Genomic DNA, 18761 nt, shown 5'->3' with positions numbered 1-18761 from the left:
ATTGATGTCGCTACTATACAAAGCATTGATATTCAAGATATTCAAGATATTTGCTAAGAATGCCAAGGGTTTTGAAGCCCTAACCCTAATGTTCAGGACTTTCGGTGGCAACCTCCGTACTGACTCTCGATATTTTCTTTCCATATTGCCCTGATCGCAATTGCTATCCCTAGAATGACAGTCATGTGTGGCCAAATGACCGCACTAATAAATTTCTACCACTATTATTGCTATATTTTGATTGGTCAATTGGGCTCCCAGGCAAACATCGGACGGTTTCAATTCGTTGAAATAGCTAAAGTATCGTCCGGGGATCCTCCACCCAAATTCGGCCCTCATTTGGTGTGCAATCCCCACTTCTCCTTCTTCTATTGATCGATGAACTGTGTGAAAGCACTATGGATGAGTGTGTCTAATAGAGGTATCATGCGCCTAGCTATGCTTGATAGCAGGTCTTTATTAACTGTGTGGTGATGTAGAATAAGAGTGGTAAATGAATATCGAGTGCTTTGTGGGGGAAATGTGAGGGTATTCGGCGTTCGGCTAAACCTCGTGCCGATCAAGATCTAATCTAATCAGGCTAGCGTCTGATATGTCATGTCAAAGGGATGTCAGCCTATGACCGTCAGCTGACTGTCATCGTGGTCAAATGTCAGTCCTTAGGCATCCCTAATCACTTCTGTATTTTAGGATTGCTTACTTGCAATTTCGGTGCTGGCGATCTGACATCGGGGGAGGCGCAGGTCTGAGATGAAGGGTTCCTCGTCCATTCACGTGTCAGAAAAAGGCATCGGAAATGGCTCTGAGCGGGTTTCAGGCGGAGGCTGAGGTGGCTCCTTCTTCATAGGGCCCCCCCCCCCTCCAACGATCAGACGAGAATATCGTGATGTGATATTACGATCCCTATTCTCTGATATAGATTGGATGCCAATAACATGGATTCCTGGTTTCCTAATCTCTCACTCCGAAGGGATTGCCAACAAAATGAGCCTCGGCGAGTCGTCGATGCTTCTACTGTGGCCCAATGGCATGACACTGCCAATGGCCCTCGTCCGAATCACACCGCACAGTCACACGTCTAATACCGAGGCCCCTGCTCGCTTCGGACGTGGCGGCACCTACTTTCACGTCTCTGGTCCACCATGTGGCTCATTTCGGTGACACGGATTCAGAATCAATGCTGTGCCATATTTCACAACATTCGGAATGCTTTACCACTGAACGGGTACTGCGTGTCCACTGTTGGTCTGACATTCAGTGCGTTTTGAATCTTCATTCATCATGCCAATCTTATTTTTCTTGTAGCGGATTTTTTCGCCGCAGTGGTTCTTTCACTTTGTATATATACAGTATCTGCTGCATCGAATCTGGTCATATTTCAATCCGTTATTCCCCCAATTGGTCTTCAGCATGCAGCATTTGACTTTAGTCTCTTCGGTGCTGTTGAGCACCATTTCCTACGTCTACGGCCAAGTCCCGAGTGCAGGCGCTTGCGGACCGACCAGCGTTGCTAATGTTCCTGGTAAGACTCTCTTGCCTACTTAAGCCAAAGGAGAGCAATGCTGAACAATGTAAACCAGGGTGCTGGGGTCTTCCGGTATTGACGCTGATATTGAAGGTGAGAGATTATTGTTGACAGTAATAGGGCTGTGCGTATGTCATTGCAGGACCAGATGCGGCATGCAGCTATGATTATTGCAGTATGTCGCCCCCTTTGATCTCTTTCACGCATGTTTTAAATTTTCGGGGTAGACTGTGGAGGGACCAACGTGCCTCTTCTCCCTCAGACTTTGTCCAACACACCGACAATTGGATGTAATTCGTATACTACCCAGCCGTCTGCAAACAACTGTCCCACTGCGGCCATCGTAGCTCCAGGTCCAGGTTCTCCTGGTTCCGGGCCTTCTTCCGCGGTTCCTTCGACGACCGCTCCTTCAAACCCTCCCTCATCTCTACCAACTGGGGCGACTGTGGTCACTAGCACCATAAGTGGGCAGACGGTAATCGAGACCTTTGCGCCAACCACCTACACCCAGTTTGCTACAGTCACAACCACCATAACAACCACGATCCTTGGCGCATCAAGCAGTCCTATCACGATTACAGTTGGTCCATCTGGGGTGGCTTGGACACCCTTCAACCAAAGCCCAGGAGTCCCTAATGTGGCGCCTCCATCGCTCTTGCCAGGAGCTCCTCCGCCGTCCAGTTCAAGCGTGCCATTGCCACCAGGAGGAACGGTAGTGACCGCCACAATTGGCTCGACGGTCCTTACCGAAACATTTGTGCCGACTACTCTCTCAGGCTACGCATCTCTGGCGTCAACGATAACTACTACATCTTTGGATGCTCAAAGCAGCCCTGTTACAATACTGATTGGTCCGGGCGGCATTAGATGGATTCCCGTCAGTCTACCTTCCGGAGTTCCCGAAGTCCCTCCGCCCACAGTGCTGCCCTTCAACCCAAATGCCCCTTCAATAAGGCCGCCCGGCAGCACACTATCTAGCAGTGCGCCGAGCTCAACTGCCTCAAGCCCTACTCCATCAACCACGACCCCCGCAAGTGCCTCCCCAAGTGGCACAGCTGATGCAGGTCAGGCTTCAATAACAGACGCCTTCGGTAATACAGCCCTATCTGAGACTACCATTATCGCTGGAGGCGTAACAGAGTATTGGTCAAAGGCCACCTTTGCAGATCTAAGCACTGTAACAGCACCGACGACAGTAACAACACCGATTGCGCAAACCAATCAAGACGGTAGCCAATTTACAATCTCTGCAGCAATCATAATTGTTGGGCCAGGTGGTGTCTGGTAAGCAACACTCTCCAGGAAAACCCTCTTGCGAGACATTTATGAGACCGAGACTGATCATGCTGAACAGGTGGAATGGAGGCACCGGTGGTTGGGGATTGCACGGCCCCTCTTGTATCTGGCCTTTCTGCCCGCCAGGACCACCTAGCGGAGGAGATGTCGGTGGTGCTGGCTCTGCTACTAACCCCAATGACCCCAATAGCCCTAACAGCCCCGAGAAACCCAGCGATCCCGATGATGATGACGACAACAAATCCCAGTCCCAAAAGAGTTCGGACCCCTCAAGTACAATCACCTCGCAGTTCTCAAGCTCCTCAGCATCCTTTTCATCCTGCAGTGCAAGCACTATCGCTTCAGATTGCTCGGTCATCTGTTCAATGCCAACCAGCGCCTCATCCCAATCTTGCTCTACTACATGCTACTCTACTGTCACCGGGTGCGGTGCTACAGGCACAACCGAATATTCGACCGCTACCGGAGCCTCCTGCACAAAACCGACAGGCTGGGGCAACGTGGTTGACGGAGATGACTCTCCCGATTACGAGCCCCTTGGAACAGCGGGTATAGCTGCCCCTGGCGGTGTCATTGGTGGTGCATTGGGCTCTTCATCAGCCACCGGCAGCTCTGGAACCACCCGTGGATCTACAGCTACCAGTGCTAGCTCTTCAAGCCCTTCGAGTGCACCACTCACGTCGATTGTGCCCAACCCTACTTGCATGGCAGATGGGGCTCCGTGGTACAGCCCGACAAGTTGGTGCGACTGTGGACCGAGTTCAACCTACCCAACGCTGTCGGCTACGTCTGGCGCTACTACAGCAAATTGTGCATATGCTTCGCTGCCAGCGTCGACCATCCAGCCAGTCAGTACCAGCGCTGCGCCAACGAATATACCTGGCCAAGGTGGTATCCCTGGCTGTGCAGCGGTTGTCTCGACTAGTGGTACGTCAGCCTACTGCAACTGCGGTGGCACACCAGCTCCCACCCTCAGTCCTATATCCTCGGGACTCTTGAACTGTGACTACACCATCCAACCAACAAGCTCCTACAACCCAGCAATACCGCCGCCGCCGTTATCAGCTGCTCCACTGCCAGCATCATCGCCGGCAGCTGCACCAGCACCCCCGTACGCGACCGGAAAGTGCAATGTCCACATCTGGCAAGGCCTCGGACAGGAGCTAGGCGATCCTGAGGTAGTCATCGACGTCAACATCAGCGATGCCAAGGGCAGCGTCATTGGCTATGCCGCCAGCAAGTTAAACTGGGCTCAGGCATTTGGAGTAGACAGCAAGCTCCCATACGTAATGGAAGTAACTCCGCAGACGGGCCTCCCCAACAGCAGACGCTTGACCAGGGCATCTCTTGGAAAGAGACTGGCCCCTGGTCTACAGCCTCGGCCATTGTTCGAGAAAGGTCCAGTCGATTTCGCTATTGGTTCGCAATCGTGGGATTCTACCTCCTCCCAATGCTCTGTTGGAGCCTGGGATAACGGCGATGCGAACGACTTCTTTGGAGCCCTAATTTTCGGTGACGACCCGCTTCCCAACCGCCAAATGGATTGTAAATTCGACTGTCCCAGTCCAAGCAGTAAGAAACGGGCCGTTGCCGAACGACTCGAGCCTTTTCTTGAGCGGGACGACGATTCGAAGCGAGATCTGAAGAACCGCGTCGCCAGATATCCTTCGCCGACAACCGACAACGATCCATCACCCGTAGACGAGCAACTGTTCGATGTGCGAGCACTGAATCCTCGCGCACCCCACGGCGCTGCATGGGTCAAGTACGCGCCGAGCGGAGCTCGATACTACCAAGCCTGGCAAGACAAGACGGGCGATGATGCAGTCTACCAATGTAACTTTGACGACGACTTCGACGTTACCCTGCCCGTCAAATTTGCGCTCCCCGCGAGGGGTATCCAGCCCGCCCTACAGGCCGAGGGCTACGGCATCGGGCGGGAGTACTACGCTATCACTGCAACGGGCCCTAAGAACGCGGCCGACGGGCCCTTCGCCGACTTCTCAAACACCATCAGCGCCACCCAGGGGGTATTCCTGGCCAACGCCAATAGCCGCGGCGCGCTGCCCTCGGACCCGAACGATCCTATGTACAACCCGGCCTTCCCCAACGGCCGCCAGCCCGTGCCCTGGCAGTTCTCCTCGGTCGCCTGGTGGATGTGGACCAAGACCGTGCTGACGCAGAACCCAGCCTGGGCGGAGAACCCGTCGCAAGCAGACTACTCGGGCATCAAGTCCTTCTGGCGTCGCGAGATCGACAACGCGGATACCAAATCTATCCTCGACGACGCCTTCGCCGGCAAGGATATCAGTTCCACTCAGACGTGGACGCCCGAGGATACGGACCAGGACACCAACCCTTTCTGGGCGCTGCTGGGGAGCCCGAATGGCAACGGGATCCAGTATTTCTTGACGGACAACAAGGTCGCGCTCAAGGGCAAGGGGATCATCAGTATTAGTGCGACGACGGTGCAGAGTAGTGATGCGAGATACTATTCCATGTGGGCTACGTTTGGGTAGATTATATCCTAACGTTAATCGTGATATTGAGAAGCCGTGAATGTAAAATGCGGAGCTCGGTCACACACTGTAACACCAACAAGATTCTAAAGACGGAATATTTGAGATTAGATGACACGGTAGATCGCTTATTTTCGCTGACGCTGATAACCGACTGCGACTCCCTAAAGGCGTTGATGTAAGAGTACCTACTGATTTTGAGGAACCAGCCGAGTATGCATTGGGCGGTAGGATGGTGCGAAGGAGAGCGTCTTCCATTTCGTGTCGGAATCGCTGTGCGTGGTGTTTTGAGATGGTTGAACCCACTAGCGGATCTACTTGCACGCCTCTTCTACATTGTTCTCGTATCGAATATTGAATTTCGCTGTATTCGCAAAAGATGTAGAGGCTCAGTGCGGAGGAGTTGGGATCGGGGTCTAAATGCGACCTCGATAGAAGCTCAGCCGACGGATAAAATCTAGAACTGAAGGCTGCTCGGAGAGAAGTAGCAGCCTCGGTTGAAAGGCTACTCCTGGTCGTCGTCGTCGTCGTCATCGTCTTCACCAAGTGTCTCCTCCAACATCTCGTTGTATTCTGCCCGTCGCTTAGCCCTCTCTGGGTCCGCCGAGACGATAAGTTGCATCGCGCGCTTGAGTGGGCACCGGAACACACACGTTTGGCCCAAGTCACCGCCATCGCTGCCATCGTATCCAGTTATTTCCCCACCTTCCTCGCAACTGTATCTCGACGCAAGATCCTCGCTCCTCCAGGCAAGCAGAACACCGCGCTCCTGCCACCCGGTATCCAGCACGATGAAGGCCATCGAAAACGTCTCCCTCAGCTTATACTCCGCCACTGACCGAGCCTGGCCAGGCCGGACTTCACACGGATCGACCGGTTTCGTGTCCGGTATCTCCTTCTCCAGCTCGCACAACTTCTCACACAGCGCCGCGTGGAAGCGCACGATCTCCTGCAATGTCCCCACCGGGGGGGTGAAGCGCATGAATTTCCCAAAGAAACTGCCCTCACTCACGTCCTTGTCCTGCGCCCGGTGCGGGAACCACTCCCGGTAAACGTCATCCAGCAGTGCGACATGGTCTTTTCCCGTCAGCCCGCCGTTGCCGTAGATAGCGCAGTCCTTCCAGCAGAAAGCGCGGCCGTCGTCCGGGCTCAGCTGATCGAGTCGCCGAGCCACGCTTCTGTTGAAGTGGTCGCGGAAGTCGAGGCGGCGGGCGGCGTCGGTGGGGGAAGCGGGGTGGATGTAGAGGGGGATGTGGAAGGCGTTGCGTTGGGGCTCGTAGTGGGCTTCTTCCGCGCAGGCCCGGAGGTAGGAGGGGTTGTTCCACTGGGGGTCATCTTTGAGGCGCGGGTCCGTTTGCTTCCAGACCGTTCTGGGCATACTACTTGTTGATGGGAGACGAGCGTCTGAGACGCAAGCCGTGGCTCTGTAGGTTTTGTCGTTCGACGGTCAGTGGATAGGGGAGAGTGTTAAGAAATGTCTTGGTCTCGTGATGGGATGCTGAATAGCCCTAGAGCGGTGAAGCCATTGAGTTGAGCCCGAAAAGGCCTAGCCGTGGGGCAATACTCTGGGTAAGGTAGGTAGTGATACTGTACAAGGCACCACCCGAGCCACCACACCTCCATTTGGTTCGAAGAATGTTTGCAATCCTCTATTCTCCACCATCTCTGAAAGGTGCGTAAGACCGCTGTGGTCGATTCGGTTCTAGCGTCTCTTCCACGTTTCCTATACGAGATCTTGGCTCTGGCAGATCTATGTGAATTACCGAACTCACCAAGGCGGCTGCGCTAATCTTAACGCTTAAATAGGCAAGACGTCGCTTGACGAAATGTCAAGAAATTTAATTTAAACCCCTGGACATCAGGATTTCAAAACATTAAGGTATTTCATCAGTATTGATCGTTAAATTCAAGGAACATACGAAAGCCTGGTGAGTGGCTAGGTTCAAGGTGCCTACTCTATCTACCAATTCCGTGTTTTGTGAGAGATGTCAGCATCTATTGCGTTCCTGCACAAGCTGAAATGCCCGGGCTTATGTATTGCCAGCTCATCCATCACGTCGCATGTTGTTAAAAGCGCACACGATCCCGCTCGCCGAAGCTTGTTCTCTCATCCGCAATGCCTCACGAGAGTGTTCGGTTCCGGTTTTCATGAATCCCTGAACCTTTGAGTAGAAAGAAATCGATCTCGGAACATCTTCGTCTAGTCTCGCAGCCCTAAAGATGAAAGTACGCAAGTCAGGTCGCGAGGCAACTCGATACCAGGAGGTCGGGTGAGCCTCTCCAGGTTTGAAAAATCGTATCCAAACACGATGGACTTGGCCAAGTTCGATCCCGCGCTGGGCATGAGCGGCGCCGAAGTTCCACACCACTTTTTGGCCTAGAAGATTGAGACTTTCTGTCTGCAAGACGCATCCATTCCGTATCATTTCAAAGACCCTGCCCTCACCTTTGAGGTTCCATTTACTACCTGTGACGCCCGATATTGTTCCCGAATTCATTGGCACGGCGCACTTGGTTAGCAGAGAAGTCAGGGAATTGGGAGCAGATCGTCTCGAAAGCCTGGCCTTGGGCTTTCAAATGAGCGACAGCATCAAGGTTTTGATGCAATCTGTCCGGTCGCTTGGCTTTGAGCGCCTTAATTTGCCTCCGTAAGAGCTGATCTTGCACATGGGTCCCGACCTGAGCGAGCTGACTCTCTGTTGCTGGGAAAGTCATTTCGTTAGAACGTGCAATCCGAGCGCTCTGAGACTCAGCCAAGTACATATCCATCCCTGTATCAGAAGAAAGATCCCCCATCTCCTTTTCGTTTTCTTCCTTAGTGACTGTACGCAGCGCCATATCGTCCAAAATCTCTTGCGTTAGCTTTTCTCCGACTAGAGCCGGCGTAAAAGTACGACGACGTTGTATCTGAATACGCAGTTTCTCTTGCTCTTGTCCTATCTTTCGATACCAAAGATTCGCAATAGCCAATTGCATGCGCTTTGAAAAAAGTGGACCGTCTCCGAACGTAATATTGGGCCGTTTCCAAGTAGCAAGAGGTTGATTTTGAGGAATTTTTGAGCAAACGAATCTTAGTACGCAGTAAAGAATGTGCAATGATTGGCCTAGAGATCCGCCGCCGATTGTTACAAGCTCATTCATGTCCTCGGTGGTTTTGAAACCCCTGCGGCCTAGCCAGTCTCTAGCAGCCTCGCTCAGTGAGTCCAACGAAACATTTTCGCCTTTCCTTGCCTTCGTGATCGCCTCGAAGACTCCATCTTTGGCTTTGGCAATTTCATAGAACCTGTGAACGAAACCCATGGAGCCTCAGAAGTGAGAAGCGAGCTTAAGAGCACCACTCATGCTTTTCCTTTGGACCCACCCATATCCATGTACCACAGTCTCTAATTCTGGGGCGTCTATGTATATCCTTTGCATGATGCCATTGAGCTCCTCAGTGCGAAAAGTAATCTCTTGACTTTGGAGCTGCATCTGCTGGGGCTGTGAGAGATTTAGGCTTTCAGCGTAGTCGGAAATAAATCGCTGGGCGTGCTAGCCACTGACTATGACAACCTTCGCAGAACTAGCATTTAGCATGTCCACTGAAAGAGTATCGAGATTATCGCATATCGAGCTTGATTGTCCCGATTTGCTTGAATCAATGTTCTTCAATGTTCCAAAGTCTGGCGGCCAGACAAGCGAGTTTTCTGCTGTCAACCCGACTTTTTACAGGTCGAGTGGTAATTGCTTTCTGCATTGACGTGGCTGTCCATTATCGTAAGCGTAGTCGCGCGATATACCATATATGACTGCAAGCGATCCTTGGAGACTCCCAATGGGTTGGTCTAGTGTGACATCCAGGTCGCATTTTTCACCAATCGCTTTGCAGGACCTCCTGAGTGCTGCAGCCATATTGAACGTTTCAGCTTGGATTTGCGTGGGCCTTGATGCAAAATCCTGGATTGATGTGGGCGAGATTTTGGGAAATGGTTTGTGTATAACGCTAGAAACCTTTTCCCTGAGCTCCTCGAAGGTGGGAGATCCTTTCTTGGTCTTAGGCTGTCTGCTCAAAATATCTTGACGGAATCTGGGCCAAGTTCGAATTTCGGGGTCCGACGAAAACTCCAATTGGTCCACGGGCCTGTCTTCTTGCGTGCTGAGATTGCTCATGCCCTTGCTCGAGGAGGCTGAGAACATTTAAGTGCATATGATTCCGTTCAGGTGGCATGGGAATTTTCGAGAATTGATTGTAAATATTGTTCAGTAAATATCGGAACGCGAGACCTATAGCTAACTCAAGTATATTCATTAGAATGGCGCGATGTTCCCTTGTAAGGTGTAAATCAAGGGTCTCTAGACTGGGACTTCGAAATAGGCGAATGAAGTTAAAATATTGGTCTCCGCCGCCCAGTGCACAAATATAATGATGAAGATAGGTCACTTCTCCTCTGAAGAGGTTTCAACTGTGTTGACGAACACGTTCCGCTACGTCGACGGATTGACCAACATAGAAATTAAGATAGTCATGGTCACGAGCATCGGTAAGGAAATCCTGGTAGCCTCCTGCACCATTGAAAATACACTTTCGCAAGCTTTGCCGACATTTGACTTCTTGCATTGCTTCAGCGGTCAAAGACTTGCCCTGCAAATTTTGGATCTCGACGTTAATATATTCCGACAGGATTTCAGGAAGCTCATGCTTGACAAAGTTTTGATCGATAAAACTGCCATAGTCTTGTAGCAGTTTGTCATCCAAAGAACACATTACATCGATCACTCGCTTGCAGAGGTCGTTTAGGTCTGGAAACACATCTGAAAAGCTTTCAGTGGTTGTTGAACTTTGAGATGTCGCCATGATAAGATCGGTACTACTTTCGAGTCTCGTGCGCTTGGGAGATCGATCGCCTTGTCCGCATTCCTGATTGTAACGCGCATGCTTTTCGCTTTTTATAAGCGGCGGTTCTCCGGCTAGCACGCCTGTAGCCTTGTACGTTCTTGACTGGTTCTTTCTCTTGACTTTTGGGCATTCCATGTAAGAGTGTTCATCAGACTTGCAGTGAGTGCATCGACATTGAGTGCAAGTTCGACGATCTACCCCAATTGTCCCGCACCCGCGACAGCAATTGTTTGGTCTGTCTTCAGGATGAAAAAACATTTTTCACGGACTTATGCACTTGACTAGGCATCCTGTTTTTGAAAGGAATGATTGCTTGAAGTCTGATGTAAGCTTTGCCCTCAGCAGAACGCACTTCCCCGCAAATTTTCAGAACCTGTAGGATGCTTATGATGTAAGAGCTCCGAGTGAGAAAGATTGCTCGCAGCGAGAGAGGGAAGACAGCATCCTTTAAAGTACCTCCTGGTGCGCTAGAAGCGTTCGGCGCGCCAATCACTTTACCCGTTATCACCTAACTTCCGATGCCAAGCCTAAAGTACGTACTTGTAAGTGGTGCGATGATGCCAGCCTTCGCGCGATGCGACAGTAACAATAGATGGGCCGACAGTAACGGCTTCTCTCAACAGTACATCTGTAAAGGATTGTCGATTCCTGCTTCACCAAATTTCTTTTGAGTAATAAGCCCAGGCCTTGATTAAGCAGCGAGCTACCTCTTTAGTCGCGACGTGCCAAGATCTTACAGTGCGTCGCAAACCAGTCAAAGGCCCAAAAAGGTTGACTTTTTGGGGAAAAGAAAGAGAAAGACAAAAAAGTTGAAAAAAGAATTCAACGGTTCTAGTTAGGATTGAACTAACAACTAGAATTATATGTTAGGATAGTGCAATTATTCCATTCAGAAACGTGGTACTCACCCTCCTGATTTATTGTAGTAACAGTCACTATCTCGATGATCAGATTCGAACAGTGAACTTTGGATAATTCTACTCACGACGCGCTAACCACTAGAATTTTAATTAGCGTGCTGTCGAAAGAGGAAATGTTACCAACTTACATTGCGCCATAGAACCCAGAGCTTAGTCAGAAAATTATTAGTATCTTCTATATAGATTACCGAACGAGCCCGTAACAAGATTAGCTTGTTAAGCCTACAATTATCGAACTTCAAAGTCTTCAAGCCTCGAAGCGCATTTTGATTAGACTGTGATCTGTACGTTAAGGAGCTTTTAGAGAGCGACAACACTCCTAGAAGAATTTCCCGGCCAATTACTTTGTACCCTCTAAAGGGTACGGTTCCGGCGTCCTCGTGGTACAGTTTTCCGTCCTTAATCCAGTCCCTTGCGGGAATTGATACCCCAGTGCAGCTTTCTCCTCAAGAAATACGTCGATCGATAGCTGCCCGGCTGATCCCCTACGGTCACTGTACCCCCAGACAAGGTGCATCCTCGTACTACGATATTTCTCGAGGTGACTGCTATTCTAGTCCTTCGGGTCGTCGTTACTGTTGCGCATTACTCATGGGTAGCCCGCACCAATGAATACAACAGCCATCTATGGGCAACACAGACACTCATGATACTGTTGAATTCATCTCATGGACAATATTAATATCATTAACCACCTTCGGAGGGGCGGAGGGAAAACAGAAAATGAAATGTTGTCGGCCGAAAGATGAGAAGCGTTGTCACTCCTCAAGACATTTAAGACGTGCTGTTTATCTTCTTGTTCATGATGATTAAGAGCGATCTCTCATATCTTGCCGGACAGGCCCCAGCTTCGCCTAGACCTTATTATGGCTATGCCAACATGTATAATAGCTTAGGGGATGGAAATGAAATAGTATGATAGCCCAGGAATGTTAGAAGCAGCGAGAAAATTTGGTTGATTGGAGGTCGAAATTGTCGAGGATGCGTAAAGCGGCTGTGGCCGATCCGATTCTAGCGTCCTCTTCCACGTTTCCTGTAAGGCTGTACCTGTTCTTGGCGCAGGGGTCTTGGCATGCGCCGACAGGCTTGGCGTCGGGCCTCGAGACATGTGACTGGGCGAGGGGCGCGAATGCTTTTTTGTTGCTACTGTCAGTCTTCTGTGCACTTTGTGACGACACAGCCTGTCCACCATTACAGAAGCTTGCAGAATTCTGGCAACTATCGACTGATTCCAGGATCGGGGACTTTGGCGGCATGGATGAGATCTAGCAATGGCAGGGAAGAGAAAGAGGCATGGTGGTGAGGACGCTGTGGACCAGGAGGAAGTCTTCTCAACACGGAAGAGGACGTGTCACGCCGTGCTTGCGAACCCACATCACAGCGGAGATGACGCTCTATCGGATATAGCTTCGCCGGAGGGAACACCTACCAAGGCTCGACGCGGAAGACCTCCTGGAAGCGCCCAGAAAGCGAAAGCTCTTCCCAATGGTGTAGCATCCAGATCTCAACAGGGCACTCCTTTAAAGTCAAAGGGCAACGATCTCGTTTCGACTCCCGTCAAGGCTGCTTCAGGTGCCAATGGACACGGTGCAGTTGCAGCAGTCGGAAATGCAGATCGATCCGCTCGCAGGAAAAGTGTGAGAACCATTGTCGAACGGACAGCGACTGATGGATTCAGTGATGAGGAGGACGTTGAAGAGGAGGACATTCTGGCTAGGAAGATATGGGATGCGGATGAGGCAGAAAGCGAGGACCAGCAGGAAGAAGCAGATGGTGAGCTAAGAGCAGATGATGCTGTCCCCACGACCCCTTCGAAGCGTAAAAGTGGTCGACGGAAAAAGTCTGCGACACCTCCTCAAAACCTCCCACCCCACGAGCAATACTTCTGGCAACATCGGCCAGGAAAGATCAAGACCTCGAATAACACATTGTCGTCACTTTCTCTACTCACCCACGAAGAGTATCACAACCAAATCAACGCCTACGAAGATCCGCACGCCTCCTCCTATGCCTTTCTGCATTCTTTGCATTCTCGCTCGTTTCCCCAATGGCGCTTCGAGCTCTCTCAATCCTTCAACATCTGCCTCTACGGCTATGGCTCAAAACGCAGGCTCGTTACGGCCTTCGCCAAATACCTCCACACCACATCTCGCTCGGACCCGCCAAGAATCCTCATGGTAAATGGCTACACGCCCACTCTTACCCTAAGGCAAGTCCTGAGCACCCTTGCCCCTCTCGTCTTCGACTGCACACCCAGTACTATACCTTCAAAGCTCGGCACGCAGCCCCGCGAAATTCTCACCACGCTTCTGAGGCAGCTCAATACTTCTCCTCCGCCCTCTCCATACTTTGTATTCATCAATTCGCTCGACGCGCCGCCTCTCCGACGTTCTCCAACCCCATCTCTCCTAGCACAACTCGCTGCAAGTCCACACATCCACCTTCTAGCAACCTGCGATACGCCCAACTTCCCTTTGCTGTGGGACACCAACCTGCGTGATCAATACAACTTCCTTTTCCACGATACCACAACCTTTGAATCTTACTCACCCGTTGAAATCGGTTCCGTCATCGACGACGTGAATGAACTTCTCGGCCGCAGTGGGCGCAGCGTCAAAGGCAAAGAAGGTGTGGGATTTGTGCTCCGCTCGTTACCAGAGAACGCGAGGAGTCTTTACCGTGTGCTCATTGCGGAGCTTTTGGCTGCGATGGACGAGGAAGGTGGAGGAGAAGGAGGAATGGAGTATAAAGTGCTGTATCAGAAAGTGGTGGAGGAGTTTATATGCAGCAATGAGATGGGGTTTCGCCAGTTGCTGAAGGAATTTTACGATCATCAAATGGTTGTCAGTAGAAGAGATGGGTCAGGGGCGGAGTTACTGGGAGTGCCGTGGCGGAGGGAGGAGATGGAGGCTATTTTGGAGGATCTCGTGGTTTGAAACCCATCTCGAGGGAGGAGGACCGAGAAGAGCGTTATGATACCCCCTGTATAACATTTCAAACGTATCTAGAATCCGACATGTCTGGTCAATGAGCAAAGGGCTACTCAGAACTCCTACTAGAGCTCAGCAGTCTCCCTCTCCAGCCACTTCATCGTCCTCTCGTCCCCCTCGAAAAACCCCTTCGTCTTCCCCATAACCTCTTTGTGATAGTCGTCAATCCACTCCCTCTCCTTCCCACTCAGCAACTCCACATCGATCAACCTCCGACACATCGGCACCATGGTCACATGCTCGAATCCCAGATACGGCTTATCTCCGAAATGATGCTTCGTCTCCACTTCCTTCGCCATGATGATGTTTTCGATCCGGATGCCAAAGTTGCCGTCCTCGTAGTAGCCCGGCTCATCGGACAGCACGTTGCCGGCCGAGAGGGGCACTTCGCTGTATTGAATGCGAGTGCCGACTCCGATGGGACCTTCGTGGACATTGAGGTAAGATCCAACGCCGTGACCGGTGCCGTGTCGGTAGTCGAGGCCCTCCCCCCAGAGGAACTGGCGAGCGAGGGTGTCTAGCGCGAAGCCGGATGTACCTTTGGGGAACACGGCGGTGTCGAGAGCTATGACGCCTTTCAGGACCAAGGTGTATGACTTCCGTTCCATATCCGTTGGGGTGCCGAAATGCAAGGTACGCGTTGTGTCGGTCGTGCCGTCGAGGTACTGAGCGCCAGAATCGCAGAGGTAGACGGCCTTGGGGTCGATGACGGAGCAGTTGCCCGGTTCGGGTTTGTAGTGGATGACAGCTGCGTTGGCGCCTGTGGAGGAGATGGTGTCGAAGGAGAGGCCGGCGAAGTTGCGCTTGGTCCTGATGCATTTCTTATTAGACAGCATCCTTTTCGATTGAACAATTCACGACTTACGCCCGTATTGATTCAAGCTTGTCGGCTGCCTGGACCTCATCTAGTTCTGTCCCCTTTCCTACCAGTTCTTCTTCTAGCCATGCAAAGTACTCGCTCAACGCTGCTCCGTCTCGAACATGACAAGCTCGCATCCCTTCTAGCTCAGTCTTGTTCTTGACCGCCTTGGCATCACCTACTAGACTTCGCAGTTCTTCCACCTCGTTTTCTCCGCCTAGCTCTAGACTCAGAGCCCATGATGCTTTGGTTGAGATCATGAACTTCCGTTTTGGCTCCTTAGACTGCTTCTCCGCAATGTTCGTCTCCATACTTTGTTCTATCTCTGGCTTTAGACTCAGCGTCTTGGTGTCTTCCAAGATCGCATTGTAGGGTCTGACTTGGACTTTGTCTCCAAGATGAGATTCTACATTGGGGTTGAATTTTTCGGAATCAACGTAGAGAGTAGCAGTCGCAGGTGTGATGATAGCGTATGAGAAAAATACCGGATTATACGGAATGCTGTAGTTCAATCAGCATCCTCGCTTCAAGTGGCCTCTTGGATCAATTGGCATACTCATTTCCTCGAAGATTATAGAGCCATGCAACTTCATCCAACATAGCTGAAATCATTATTAGTACCATCTCGCCAACGACATCGATCTGACCGCGAGCACATACAAACAATGAGACCAGCGCTCTTCTTCTTTTCGAGCTCTTTTCTGAGGTCTTCAATCTTTTCCTCAAAATTCTTGCCTGTAAATTCCAATGGCAGTGTCCTGACCTTCTCCTTCGGTCGCGGAGGGCGGCTGTCGCCCCATACATGGTCGACTAGATTCGTCTTGACTCCAACAAGACCAGCACCGCCTTTCTTCTCGATCTTCTCTGCCAGCTTTCGGGCATCAGCTGCATGGTGTTAGGTTGCCCGTCTGCATCATCACGTTTGGGAATTTCCATACGAGCTGTGATTACCGTTGGGTCTACGCCTACGGTCTTGTTGCCGTCAGATTGGTCGGCTGTCCTGTAGCAGGTCAAAATTCCGAAGGGTCAAGAAGATTGTCCCGGCAATCTGACCACTCTTGCCACGTTGGAACCTCCTCTAGACCTTGTTTCAACAACTCCCAATTGGAGTCAAGCTGTTTCGAAGCTTGGTTGAAGTATCGTCCATCAGTGGCCATGGCGGCTTTGTCATGGGTAATCACAGCTGTCCCCGCAGAACCAGAGAAGCCGCATATGTATGCTATCAAGATAAGCTAGACATTCAAACACGGTGTATCATCATTCTGACCTCGACGGGCATCACAAGGTGCAATGTATTCAGACTGATGGCTATCTTCGGAGGGCACAACTTGAAAAAGATGAGATTCAAGTTCTTCCAAGAAAAAAATACTCTTCAGATCATACTATATACATCGATCTTATTCTCGGACATAAGATGTCGAAGGCCTTTCAGGCGCTCCGTTGTGTTTACAGTCTCCATGTCCAAGGTGTCGATGGCAAGAACGCTTGTACTAGAGAACGATCTCCAAAGACGGAGCTTAGGCGGGCAAGTCAATGAAGAGCTAGATAGGAGTCGACGAGGTAGAAGTCGAGACAAGAGCATTACCGGTGTAAAAAAAAAATTGTTTGATGGAAACAGGTGTGAGGAAATCAGCATCAGGCTAGCCTGATTAGGCCAACGTGAACCGCGCGTCTCAATAATCTTATACATTATATCAAAGATTTGGCATTGCTCAAGATACTAATTTGTATATGCGAAATCCTGCCTAACCGGTTCAACAAGCAAGTGTTCACGCAAAAGCTAAGCTCCAAAACAAGTACCCATACAATTCGCACAACCTCAACGGTCAAGCGTGCAGTTTTTCGGATACTGCACCCACCCCGTAAGACGATTCGCAATGTCCGAAGCATAACAATGCGTCGCTATCCCTTTCCCCAGATCCCCTGAGTCATCGATAGACCCAGAATTATATTTCCTCGCCGCCCTGTAAAACGCAGAAACATCTGACGTGCCAGCTTGGTTCAGACACTGCGCCAGTCCATCACCCCACGTAGTTCCGCCCGTCCCCTCTTGAACCATTTGCGTAATCGTCTCTCCCGGGCAGGGTTTCTGCGTCTTCCCGTTGTTACAAGAGGCCGTGCCGTTATGGTCTTGCATGATGCCCGGATTCGGGACTCCGTAATTGGATGTAGGGGCGCGGACACAGCCGCCAGATTCTTGCATTATTACCGCAAGGATGAAGCGGTGGTCGACAAATGTGGCAGCGGCGACGAACTGGATGGCTTCGTACATGTCTATGATTTCCTGGTGGGTGTTGAGGTCGACGTTAAATTGGTGGCACGACCTTTCCATGTGCCATCTGCTGTTGTTGAACCTGGACGTTTTTCAATAAAACGTCAACGAGTGATGGAACGGTTTCATAGAACGCACATATCCATGAACGATATCCATTTGTCCTTTGCAGGCCAGCCATCATCCGTTGAGCCATTGCCGTTGTATTGTGTGTAGTAATCTATGAGTATGCCGTCCTGGTTGTTGACAGACGGTACGGCAATGCCGCTATTCGTTACCTTTCCTCCACCTGGGTCGGTGGTTCGCGTTGTATTGTGATAGCGATAAGCCTCGATACGTGAAAGGCTGCTGTGGCGCTGAGCTTGATTATGCATAGGAAGCCCGTCTTGGTCATTAACGGAAGTCACGGCAACGACACCATCGTCCACCTTGGCCATGAGTAGAGACTGCAAGTTCGAAGGGGCAGGGGCAGGGCCAGAAAGAGTGGGAGCCAGGAGGGAAGAACCGACGAGTAGCTAGACACGGTGAGCATCGTCTTATGTTGGCTGGATGCATGTTGACTCCTTGCCTTCCTTAGAAGCATCTTGAACTAGATTAAAATATGTGCTTTGATCAAAGTCTGTATCACTGGGGGTTTTGATTGCTATTCCGAAGACACCACTTGTATATGACGAAGGATATCCCCATCTTTCACTGACGAGGTTGGGTCATGAGGCAGGTGCTGCTGTGTCACGTTGTGTAAAAATAATGTAGCCTCAAGGACGCTTCTGCAAATATGATACCACAACCTTGCGTCTGCACTTGACCGTTAGCAATCAAAGCTGTATACATCGCTCTGGATATCAATGCTTGATCATACCGGGTAAATCGATGTAAGGCAGTGCAACGCCGTCGGCGATGTTCCCGCATCCTGCCCGCAAGGGCTACGCTTTGTTTTACAATCTTCTGCCAGTCATAAATCCACCTCTAGTATGCCGTTGATTGTTTTGGTTACGCGTTCGCGTTGTGGTGGCAATCTGTCAGCCAACGAACTTCATTGGCTTAGCGTGCGCACGTTTGAGGTGCAAACGGTCCAGACTTCGAATCGCCAGAGCTGACACGGCGTACTGCTTTCGTTCTTCTGTACAGAAATAGGCGTGCTGGCTGTGCACATCTCCACTCCGTAATTAAGAGGCGTCAAGGCAGCCAACTGTAAATGAGCTCATTCTTCAAAGCCAGTCGTATGGCTGCACCGAAACTTTGGCGGCGCCCGAACACCCCATTGAATCCGTAACACACATTTCAAGACTGTGCACTATCCAGGCCTCTAAGTGGTTATGAGCTCAGCCATACATGATTGTACTGCGAAGCCTCCAACAGCCACTCATACAACATAGTAAAGAACATACCACGGAGACGTAGATACATCTCGAATGACGTTGAGGTGCATAGTGTCCAATCAACAGCACGTAGAAGGCCAAAGCTGCTGTGTCGAAGAAGCAACACAGATTTCCAATGACATAGA

The 18761-nt window shown here is 50.8% G+C and overlaps 6 protein-coding genes across 6 annotated transcripts; 2 read left to right on the top strand and 4 right to left on the bottom strand.

Annotated features, from left to right (window-relative positions):
• Positions 1-1410: 1410 nt before the first annotated feature.
• HO133_000403 (uncharacterized protein) lies at positions 1411-5340 on the top strand (the record flags this gene model as incomplete). Its single annotated transcript, XM_037291342.1, has 5 exons — positions 1411-1522; positions 1581-1597; positions 1646-1700; positions 1753-2809; positions 2880-5340. The coding sequence occupies 5 exons, from the start codon at positions 1411-1413 to the stop codon at positions 5338-5340; spliced, it is 3702 nt and encodes a 1233-aa protein (XP_037152777.1).
• A 505-nt stretch (positions 5341-5845) lies between these two features.
• Positions 5846-6718, bottom strand: HO133_000402 (uncharacterized protein; the record flags this gene model as incomplete). The annotated part of the gene is made up of 1 exon (XM_037291341.1): positions 5846-6718. The coding sequence occupies one exon, from the start codon at positions 6716-6718 to the stop codon at positions 5846-5848; it is 873 nt and encodes a 290-aa protein (XP_037152776.1).
• A 1085-nt stretch (positions 6719-7803) lies between these two features.
• Positions 7804-10351, bottom strand: HO133_000401 (uncharacterized protein; the record flags this gene model as incomplete). Its single annotated transcript, XM_037291340.1, has 5 exons — positions 7804-8623; positions 8702-8820; positions 8884-9041; positions 9120-9506; positions 9799-10351. 5 exons carry the CDS (start codon positions 10349-10351, stop codon positions 7804-7806), a joined length of 2037 nt encoding a protein of 678 aa, XP_037152775.1.
• Positions 10352-12407: 2056 nt separating this feature from the next.
• On the top strand, positions 12408-14072 carry HO133_000400 (uncharacterized protein; the record flags this gene model as incomplete). Its single annotated transcript, XM_037291339.1, has 1 exon — positions 12408-14072. The coding sequence occupies one exon, from the start codon at positions 12408-12410 to the stop codon at positions 14070-14072; it is 1665 nt and encodes a 554-aa protein (XP_037152774.1).
• A 119-nt stretch (positions 14073-14191) lies between these two features.
• Positions 14192-16142, bottom strand: HO133_000399 (uncharacterized protein; the record flags this gene model as incomplete). Its single annotated transcript, XM_037291338.1, has 6 exons — positions 14192-14936; positions 14992-15486; positions 15542-15587; positions 15646-15870; positions 15924-15985; positions 16039-16142. The coding sequence occupies 6 exons, from the start codon at positions 16140-16142 to the stop codon at positions 14192-14194; spliced, it is 1677 nt and encodes a 558-aa protein (XP_037152773.1).
• A 662-nt stretch (positions 16143-16804) lies between these two features.
• On the bottom strand, positions 16805-17694 carry HO133_000398 (uncharacterized protein; the record flags this gene model as incomplete). The annotated part of the gene is made up of 2 exons (XM_037291337.1): positions 16805-17339; positions 17396-17694. The coding sequence occupies 2 exons, from the start codon at positions 17692-17694 to the stop codon at positions 16805-16807; spliced, it is 834 nt and encodes a 277-aa protein (XP_037152772.1).
• Positions 17695-18761: the final 1067 nt, after the last annotated feature.

Source organism: Letharia lupina (genome assembly GCF_014066315.1).
Source record: "Letharia lupina isolate WasteWater1 chromosome Unknown contig_10, whole genome shotgun sequence".
Lineage (NCBI taxonomy): Eukaryota > Fungi > Ascomycota > Lecanoromycetes > Lecanorales > Parmeliaceae > Letharia > Letharia lupina.
The sequence above is the reverse complement of the archived record's forward strand: the minus strand, read 5'-3'. Positions and strand labels throughout refer to the sequence as shown.